The sequence below is a fragment of the Oncorhynchus kisutch genome, linkage group LG27, assembly GCF_002021735.2.
Source record: "Oncorhynchus kisutch isolate 150728-3 linkage group LG27, Okis_V2, whole genome shotgun sequence".
Lineage (NCBI taxonomy): Eukaryota > Metazoa > Chordata > Actinopteri > Salmoniformes > Salmonidae > Oncorhynchus > Oncorhynchus kisutch.
Window position 1 is genome coordinate 17009454 of NC_034200.2, and position 10519 is coordinate 17019972.

The following is a 10519-nucleotide window of genomic DNA, read 5'->3' on the forward strand; positions in this document are numbered from 1 at the left end:
ACAAGCTTTCGGTTACTGACCATCTCTGTCTACTTCCGGCGCCGACAGAGATGGCCGCCTCGCTTCGCGTTCCTAGGAAACTATGCAGTTTTTTGTTTTTTTACGTGTTATTTCTTACATTAGTACCCCAGGTCATCCTAGGTTTCATTACATACAGTCGAGAAGAACTACTGAATATAAGATCAGCGTCAACTCACCATCAGTATGACCAAGAATATGTTTTTCGCGATGCGGATCCTGTGTTCTGCCTCTCAAACAGGACAATGGAATGGATCCCATGCAGCGACCCAAAAAAACGACTCCGAAAAAGAGGGAAACGAGGCGGTCTTCTGGTCAGACTCCGGAGACGGGCACATCGTGCACCACTCCCTAGCATTCTTCTCGCCAATGTCCAGTCTCTTGACAACAAGGATGATGAAATCCGAGCAAGGGTAGCATTCCAGAGGGACATCAGAGACTGTAACGTTCTTTGCTTCACGGAAACATGGCTCACTGGAGAGACACTATCGGAGGCGGTGCAGCCAGCGGGTTTCTCCACGCATCGCGCCGACAGAAACAAACATCTTTCTGGTAAGAAGAGGGGCGGGGACGTATGCCTTATGGCTAACGAGACATGGTGTGATGAAAGAAACATACAGGAACTCATCCTTCTGTTCACCTGATTTAGAATTCCTCACAATCAAATGTAGACCGCAATATCTACCAAGAGAATTCTCTTCGATTATAATCACAGCCGTATATATCCCCCCCCCAAGCAGACACATCGATGGCTCTGAACGAACTTTATTTGACTCTTTGCAAACTGGAATCCATTCATCCGGAGGCTGCATTCATTGTAGCTGGGGATTTTAACAAGGCTAATCTGAAAACAAGCATATCGATTGCGCAACCAGGGGTGGAAAAACCAGGGGTGGAAAAACCTTGGATCATTGTTACTCTAACTTCCGTGACGCATATAAGGCCCTGCCCCGCCCTCCTTTCGGAAAAGCTGACCACGACTCCATTTTGTTGATCCCTGCCTACAGACAGAAACTAAAACAAGAGGCTCCCACGCTGAGGTCTGTCCAACGCTGGTCCGACCAAGCTGACTCCACACTCCAAGACTGCTTCCATCACGTGGACTGGGATATGTTTCGTATTGCGTCAGATAACAATATTGACGAATACGCTGATTCGGTGTGCGAGTTCATTAGAACGTGCGTTGAAGATGTCGTTCCCATAGCAACGATTAAAACATTCCCTAACCAGAAACCGTGGATTGATGGCAGCATTCGCGTGAAACTGAAAGCGCGAACTACTGCTTTTAATCAGGGCAAGGTGACTGGTAACATGACCGAATACAAACAGTGCAGCTATTCCCTCCGCAAGGCTATCAAACAAGCTAAGCGTCAGTACAGAGACAAAGTAGAATCTCAATTCAACGGCTCAGACACAAGAGGCATGTGGCAGGGTCTACAGTCAATCACGGACTACAAGAAGAAATCCAGCCCAGTCACGGACCAGGATGTCTTGCTCCCAGGCAGACTAAACTTTTTTGCCCGCTTTGAGGACAATACAGTGCCACTGACACGGCCTGCAACGAAAACATGCGGTCTCTCCTTCACTGCAGCCGAGGTGAGTAAGACATTTAAACGTGTTAACCCTCGCAAGGCTGCAGGCCCAGACGGCATCCCCAGCCGCGCCCTCAGAGCATGCGCAGACCAGCTGGCCGGTGTGTTTACAGACATATTCAATCAATCCCTATACCAGTCTGCTGTTCCCACATGCTTCAAGAGGGCCACCATTGTTCCTGTTCCCAAGAAAGCTAAGGTAACTGAGCTAAACGACTACCGCCCCGTAGCACTCACTTCCGTCATCATGAAGTGCTTTGAGAGACTAGTCAAGGACCATATCACCTCCACCCTACCTGACACCCTAGACCCACTCCAATTTTCTTACCGCCCAAATAGGTCCACAGACGATGCAATCTCAACCACACTGCAAGAGGAATACCTATGTGAGAATGCTGTTCATCGACTACAGCTCGGCATTCAACACCATAGTACCCTCCAAGCTCGTCATCAAGCTCGAGACCCTGGGTCTCGACCCCGCCCTGTGCAACTGGGTACTGGACTTCCTGACGGGCCACCCCCAGGTGGTGAGGGTAGGCAACAACATCTCCACCCCGCTGATCCTCAACACTGGGGCCCCACAAGGGTGCATTCTGAGGTCTCTCCTGTACTCCCTGTTCACCCACGACTGCGTGGCCACGCATGCCTCCAACTCAATCATCAAGTTTGCGGACGACACAACAGTGGTAGGCTTGATTCCCAACAACGACAAGACAGCCTACAGGGAGGAGGTGAGGGCCCTCGGAGTGTGGTGTCAGGAAAATAACCTCACACTCAACGTCAACAAAACTAAGGAGATGATTGTGGACTTCAGGAAACAGCAGAGGGAACACCCCCCTATCCACATCGATGGAACAGTAGTGGAGAGGGTAGCAAGCTTTAAGTTCCTCGGCATACACATCACAGACAAACTGAATTGGTCCACTCACACAGACAGCATCGTGAAGAAGGCGCAGCAGCGCCTCTTCAACCTCAGGAGGCTGAAGAAATTCGGCTTGTCACCAAAAGCACTCACAAACTTCTACAGATGCACAATCGAGAGCATCCTGGCGGGCTGTATCACCGCCTGGTACGGCAACTGCTCCGCCCACAACCGTAAGGCTCTCCAGAGGGTAGTGAGGTCTGCACAACGCATCACCGGGGGCAAACTACCTGCCCTCCAGGACACCTACACCACCCGATGTTACAGGAAGGCCATAAAGATCATCAAGGACGGACATCAACCACCCGAGACACTGCCTGTTCACCCCGCTATCATCCAGAAGGCGAGGTCAGTACAGGTGCATCAAAGCTGGGACCGAGAGACTGAAAAACAGCTTCTATCTCAAGGCAATCAGACTGTTAAACAGCCACCACTAACATTGAGTGGCTGCTGCCAACACACTGACACTGACACTGACACTGACTCAACTCCAGCCACTTTAATAATGGGAATTGATGGGAAATGATGTAAATATATCACTAGCCACTTTAAACAATGCTACCTTATATAATGTTACTTACCCTACATTATTCAGCTCATATGCATACGTATATACTGTACTCTATATCATCGACTGCATTCTTATGTAATACATGTATCACTAGCCACTTTAACTATGCCACTTTGTTTACATACTCATCTCATATGTATATACTGTACTCGATACCATCTACTGTATCTTGCCTATGCTGCTCTGTACCATCACTCATTCATATATCCTTATGTACATATTCTTTATCCACTTACACTGTGTATAAGACAGTAGTTTTGGAATTGTTAGTTAGATTACTTGTTGGTTATTACTGCATTGTCGGAACTAGAAGCACAAGCATTTCGCTACACTCGCATTAACATCTGCTAACCATGTGTATGTGACAAATAAAATTGGATTTGATTTGATTTAATTGCTCTGGATAAGATCGTCTGATAAATGACCAAACATTTTACATTTGAACCAATTGTAATTGTAATATTTGCTGGTCCTAGAAAATTGAACATTAAGAGAAATTAGTCGAACTTAGAACATTTTATGAATAAGAATGTTTGTGTAATCTCATCTGTCTCTGATATGGGCAGATGCTGGCTCTACCAAACCAGGATTGGTGTCACGGTTTGTACTGCCATAACCATGACTGGCACAGTTTTCTGTAGTTTAAGCAAAGGCGGACTTGTGTGACACAAATAAGGGCAAACCAAACTGACCAGCTGCTGTTGTTATGATGGCCCATCAATCAATGTCTCTACGGTTACAATTAAGCAAGAAAGGGAATGTAAGATAAAAACATGTGGTGTTCAACTGCACAAACGTTCCTTCTTGGTGCGGCAGGGTAGCCTAGTGGTTAGAGCGTTGGACAAGTTCAAATCTCAGAGCTGACAAGGTACAAATCTGTTGTTCTGCCCCTGAACAGGCAGTTAACCCACTGTTCCTAGGCAGTCATTGAAAATAAGAATTTGTTCTTAACTGACTTGCCTAGTTAAATAAAGGTAAATAAATAAAAATCCTCAGTTAATTGATGTTTTAGAGACTCGACAGCAATATGTAAGTTAAAAGGGATGTCTCCAACCAGAAATGTCTCCAGAAACCAAGATTTTGAATTGGAAGTATGCAAATTCTACTGTTGGTGCTACTGCTGCATAGTCATTATAATGTGTGCTATTGAAATGATCAGTCATTTTGCTAGCTTCAGAGTCATCACAAATAATACAAGAATCCTATATATTATATATATAGCCCTGTTCAGTTCATCAGGTTCACATGATCTATTTGCATAAAACTAATCAGCTCATGAAAAACTAATGATACAGCTGCTGGAACCCATCCAGGAAGAAGGGGAGGAGGATGAAGAGGAAGTGTCTTCAGGTGCGGAGGCCTTGTCGGGACTCCAGTTCTCTGGACCAAAGTAGTGCTGCCCAGGTGGAGATCAACTATCTCTCTGTAGGCCTACCATATCCAACTCCTACCCAGACAACAGGGGACCTCTGGGATGAGGAAACCTGACCAGGGTTCATCCTCCCTGGGAAACAGAGAGGCTAATGGGGAAGAGGATGGAGCTCAGCTGGAAGTAGAGGAAAGTAGGCTCCTGTCCCCAGCCCTCTTCTCACTTTATATTTTTGTTGACGGTTCGGTGCAAGTATTTCAATTTATTCCAGCCTCAGCTACCCATCAACAGGAGAGGGAAACAAACACATTGCACAAGGAGGAGACTCCTGGTCATCGTCAGATCGTCAGATGAAGAGCAACCAACTACACCACCACGACCACAGAAGAGGAGAGGGAAGGACGAGCTACCACCACAGCAGAGGAGAGGGAAGTACGAGCTACCACCACCACAGAAGAGGAGAGGGAAGGACGAGCTACCACCACAGAAGAGGAGTGGGAAGGACGAGCTACCACCACCACAGAAGAGGAGAGGGAAGGATGAGCTACCACCACCACAGAAGAGGAGAGGGAAGGACGAGCTACCACCACCACAGAAGAGCAGAGGGAAGGACGAGCTACCACCACCACAGAAGAGGAGAGGGATGGTCGAGCTACCACCACCACACTAGAGGAGTTGGAAGGACGAGCTACCACCACCACACTAGAGGAGAGGGAAGGACGAGCTACCACCACCACAGAAGAGGATAGGGAAGGACGAGCTACCACCACCACAGCAGAGGAGAGGGAAGGACGAGCTACCACCACCACAGAAGAGGAGAGGGGCTAGAGGGCGGAGAAAGGTGCCAACTGCACTAAGAACCAATAATAAGCCCTGTAGTCATGACGGTCTGGACAAACAAAATATATCAAATGTACATTTCCCTCCTGTGTTTATAGAGATTGAATAATTCAATTATAGTGATCAAACACACATTTTGATAATCTGCCCATGATACTTTTTTCAATTTATCCTCCTAGGATGATCCTTTCCCACAACGTCTGGTGAATCTTATGCATTGAGGAGGCTACAACATATGAGCTGGTTGTTGAGTAGACTTGAAAAGGGCACATTGCAACATTGCAAGACCAAAAAAGGCTGTGTCACCAATACACAATAAATTATGTTGATTCATGACCATGAATTAGGACACTGAGAGCAGGTGACACTCCTAGCCAACCTATTGTGTTTGTCAACATCTACAAATGACATGGTGGCTTCAGTTGGTGTGACGTGACACACTGACCAATAGCTCAGTAATTACACAAAGTCACCATGCTTCATCACGTGACGAGAAGCATGGGGTATCTCATAGAGTCACAGAGAGAGAGAGAGAGACAAAGTGTGTGTGCATGTGTGTATGCATGTGTGTATCGAGGTATGGGGAAGGGGTGTCGAGGTGTTCAGTGTTTACCTTAGATAAAGTGTGATGATCTAATACTTCAACAGGAAATGACCATTTACAAAAGTCTTTCTCCAGACAAACATGTTATGGTTGCCTGGTTATGCAATTGAGGGGATGATCGTGTTTATGTGACCCACAGATGACCCCTATTTCAACCACATGGACTGACCAACAAATATGTTTAAGTCAAATAGAATCAAGTCATAGCCAGTTCTCGACTTACCTATAACCTCTGACCCTATCATGAATGAATCTCAATGCACATCATCATCAATCCCTCATTAGTTTGTCTACCACATCACACAGCATGTATTTGTCATTACATTTCAATAGATACCCTTCTTAAATATATTCTTGCATCTTCATTATGATACCGGTCATAAGACCATGAATAACCGTCTTAGGGGTCAAAACACACACACACACACACACACAAATGTTTTCCAACATCACCTTGTACAATTACTGTACTCCTCGTCCCAGAGTAAATATTGACGACAGGGCAGGCAGGCAGGCAGCTCCAGTGAACCTCAGTTCAGATCTACGCACTCTACCAGAGGTCAAACCACCCATCCATCCACCCTCCAACCCAATACAACTGCTGCTGCTCTGTCCGTCCAAAATATTTAATATCTGGTTCAAACATTAACCTCCCTGAGGGTCAGAGTTCTGTATAAATACTGCAGCTCTTCTGTTTGGAGAATTCAGTGCAGAAGGATAGAAGGAGACCTAGAACTACCTATCTACAGTATATTGTGCTAGTCAAAAGAACTCGAAAACTAAGCAATAACTATACTTGAAGATTCTTCCTACTCCTGAAGATTTCAGATTCAAGATGCTTGGATTATATGAGAAGTTGACCCTGCTGGCAGCGGTGTCATTGTCCCTCCTGGCCTCTCTGGCCCTGTTTTCCCCCGTGGTAGGTCCAGAGCCTATCCGCTGTGCCCCCTGTAACCAGGAGAAACTGGATGAATGCCCGGCCATCTCCCCAGACTGTAAGCAGGTTCTAAGGGAGCCGGGATGTGGCTGCTGCTTAGCATGTGCCCTGGCGAAGGGGGCCTCCTGTGGGGTGTACACGGCCCACTGTGCTGAGGGGTTCAAATGCAGCCCTAGATCTGGAGACCCCAGACCTCTCTACTCTCTCACTAGGGGACAGGCTATCTGCATCGAGGACAAGGGACAAGGTAGACTCAGCTTTCTGTTGTTGTGTTTTAGTTTTTAAATAATTGATTCATTGATGAATTGATAAAAATATATATATATTTGTCATATGCTTCATAAACAACAGGTATAGACTAACAGTGAAAGGCTTACTTACGGGCCCTTCCCAACAATTCAGAGAGAAGAATAGAACAATTATAGAAAGTTAATAACACAAGGAATGAATACACAATGAGTAAAGATAACTTCCTTCCTTCTTTCCATACAAAATCAACTTATTTTGACAACATAATACAAAATATATCATGTCAACTAATGCTAAAAATGATATACTCACCCACTCATTTCTCTCTCTGATGCACAGAGGTAGTAGAATGGTTGACAGACCTCAGCTCCCTGCCCTACCTCCTGGGACTTAACACCCCCTTTGACCCAAGAGATGAGGGGAATCAGGAGAGCATCAAGGACAAGGTCAATGTTATCCGCAAGAACCTGGTGGAACAGGTACGCACACTATTCAATCTGAGTTAGGTAGCTCGGTCATCAGACTGTAATGGTGGAACCTACCACTATTGTATCAAGCTTCTCAGAGTAGGAGTTTTGATCTAGGATCAGGTCTCCCCCTCTCCATGTAATATTATTAATTGTGATCTAAAAGGCTGAACTGATCCTAAATCAGATGCTTTATACGGCCCTGACTTACTTTCTTCTTCTTTACCTTTAGCTTAATGCAGCAAAGGGCCTCTAAAACCTGATTTACAGTTCAGGTCAATTTAGCTCCTAGCCACCAGAGGAAGCTGTTGCCATTTTAACAAAAACCACCAAGCCTCAGTGGGAAAGTGTTATTCTCTTGAGATTAAATTAGCTTTGAATTTAATCACGTGGTGATTTAATCTGTTTCAGTCAGATATAACTACTTATTTCATATGTATTCTGTGTCCATATTTCTGTGCGTATTATTTGTGTTAGATGTTCATTGCCCTCTCTTTGTCCTACCGCTAGGGGCCCTGCCACATTGAGCTGCATGCAGCCCTCGACAGGATAGCCAGCTCTCAGCAGGAACTAGGAGAGAAGTTCACCACCTTCTACCTCCCTAACTGTGACAAACATGGCTTCCACAAGGCTAAGCAGGTAAGCAGCCCACGCGTCTTCTTCGGGAGCTGCCTCGATAGAAAGGGGTTGGTGTGTTTAGCAAGAGCATTTGCTCGTTAGTGGTTGATATTAGGACCAGGTGATCGGATCACGAAGACTCTGGTTCCTAGTTGAGAGTTCAAACAAAAATAGCAATGTACTTAAGTTGATCCATGTCGTTGAACATTTTTCTCTCTCTTTTCCCCTCTCTTCTGTTTTAGTGTGAGTCGTCTCTGGTGGGACCCCCTGCCAGGTGTTGGTGTGTATCCTCCTGGAATGGGAAGAAGATCCCGGGGTCAAATGACCTACTAGGAGACTCAGAGTGTCAGCAGGAGCTCACTCACTAAAGCCTGGACGCTCCGACATACATTTACAGTATGCATATAATCGGACACACACACACACACACACACACACACACACACACACACACACACACACACACACACACACACACACGCATGGACAGACGCGTATGGACATATACTGTGTCATTTTTTACTCAGCTTAAACACTACTTAACACATGCCTACACACATCAACATCCACCAAATATACTGACTTTCTTTCTACAAATCCGTACAAAAACACTCTCATTCACATGAGCACACAACATAACATTTTATTGAATTTTTTTTTTTCGAAATGACTCTTAATTTATTTACATGACGTATCACACCTTATTTATTCAAAACGTGTATGTGCTTACTAGTATGAACCATTTGTAATTTTTTGATTATTTATATGTTTGTCTATTTTCTGATTGTAAATAGGGCAACAGTGTATACATTTGTGTTTCTGACTAAATAACTCCATCTCTGAAGACCACAGGTCTCCAGCTCTGCCAAACCCGGTCCAGGGTCTTCAGAATCTGTTTTTGATTCATTCAACCCAGTGGACTTATGTAAATGAAACAACACATCCCCTCATTCAGTCGACATGTTGACAGTGTCGGAATGTATTCTCATTGATATTTCCTCAATGGGCATCGGGGAAATACTTAAAGTGCCACAAGTACGCATCTGTTGGCCAGGCACAAACATGTCACTGCTCATTCAAGCCACTGTTTAGTCTTTTATCTACCTCTACTGGTCTGTGCAGGTCTTCTGGTTTAGCAGGGGTTTGTTGTGACACTCGTCGGCGCACACACCGCCCTCCTCATGTAAAGTCATTGTTTTGTTTGTCTGAAATGACGTCTTATCTCTTTTTGTTTCATTTGATGCCATGACTACATGTCTATTTATTATATGTCAAGCCGCTGTTCCTGACAGAAATAAACTCAGCAAAAAAGAAAGAAATGTCCTCTCACTGTCAACTGCAATTATGTTCAGCAAACTGTGTAAATACTTGAATGAACGTAACAAGACGCAACAACTGAGACATAAGCTGAACAAGTTCCACAGACGTGACTAACAGAAAAAAGTAACAGTCAGTATCTGCTGTGGCCACCAGCTGCATTAAGTACTGCAGTGCATCTCCTCCTCACTGGATTTGCCAGTTCTTGCTGTGAGATGTTACCCCACTCTTCCACCAAGGCACCTACAAGTTCCTGGACATTTCTGGGGGGGAATGGCCCTAGCCCTCACCCTCCGATCCAACGGGTCCCAGAAGTGCTCAATGGGATTGAGATCTGGGCTCTTCACTGGCAATGGCAGAACACTGACATTCCTGTCTTGCAGGAAATCATGCACAGAACGAGCAGTACGCCTGGTGGCATTGTCATGCTGGAGGGTCATGTCAGGATGAGCCTGCAGGAAGGGTACCGCATGAGGGAGGAGGATGTCTTCCCTGTAATGCACAGCGTTGAGATTGCCTGCAATGACAACAAGCTTAGTCTGATGATGCTGTGACACACCGCCCCAGACCATGACGGGACCTTCACCTCCAAACCGCTCCCGCTCCAAAGTACAGGCCTCAGTGTAACGCTCATTCCTTCCACGATAAACGCGAACCCGATCATCACCCCTGGTGAGACAAAACCGCTACTTGTCAGTGAAGAGCACTTTTTGCCAGTCCTGTCTGGTCCAGCGACGGGGGGTTCCAGCCTCTCTCAGCCTATTGCGGACAGTCTGAGCCTGTAGCGCTGTCTTAGGCGTCTCACAGTACAGACATTGCAATTTATTACCCTGGCCACATCTGCAGTCCTCATGCCTCCTTGCAGCATGCCTAAGTCGTTTATCAGAGTCAGTAGAAAGGCCTCATTAGTGTCCTATGTTTTCATAACTGTGACCTTAATTGCCTACCGTCTGTAAGCTGTTAGTGTCTTAACGACCGTTCCATAGGTGCATGTTCATGAATTGTTTATGGTTCA

The 10519-nt window shown here is 45.7% G+C and overlaps 1 protein-coding gene across 1 annotated transcript; it reads left to right on the top strand.

The window, feature by feature from the left end:
- The first annotated feature begins 6616 nt into the window (after positions 1-6616).
- Positions 6617-9668, top strand: LOC109872277 (insulin-like growth factor-binding protein 1). Its single transcript, XM_020463462.2, has 4 exons — positions 6617-7100; positions 7442-7581; positions 8080-8208; positions 8430-9668. The coding sequence occupies exons 1-4, from the start codon at positions 6752-6754 to the stop codon at positions 8553-8555; spliced, it is 744 nt and encodes a 247-aa protein (XP_020319051.1). The 5' UTR covers positions 6617-6751; the 3' UTR covers positions 8556-9668.
- The last annotated feature ends 851 nt before the right edge of the window (positions 9669-10519 follow it).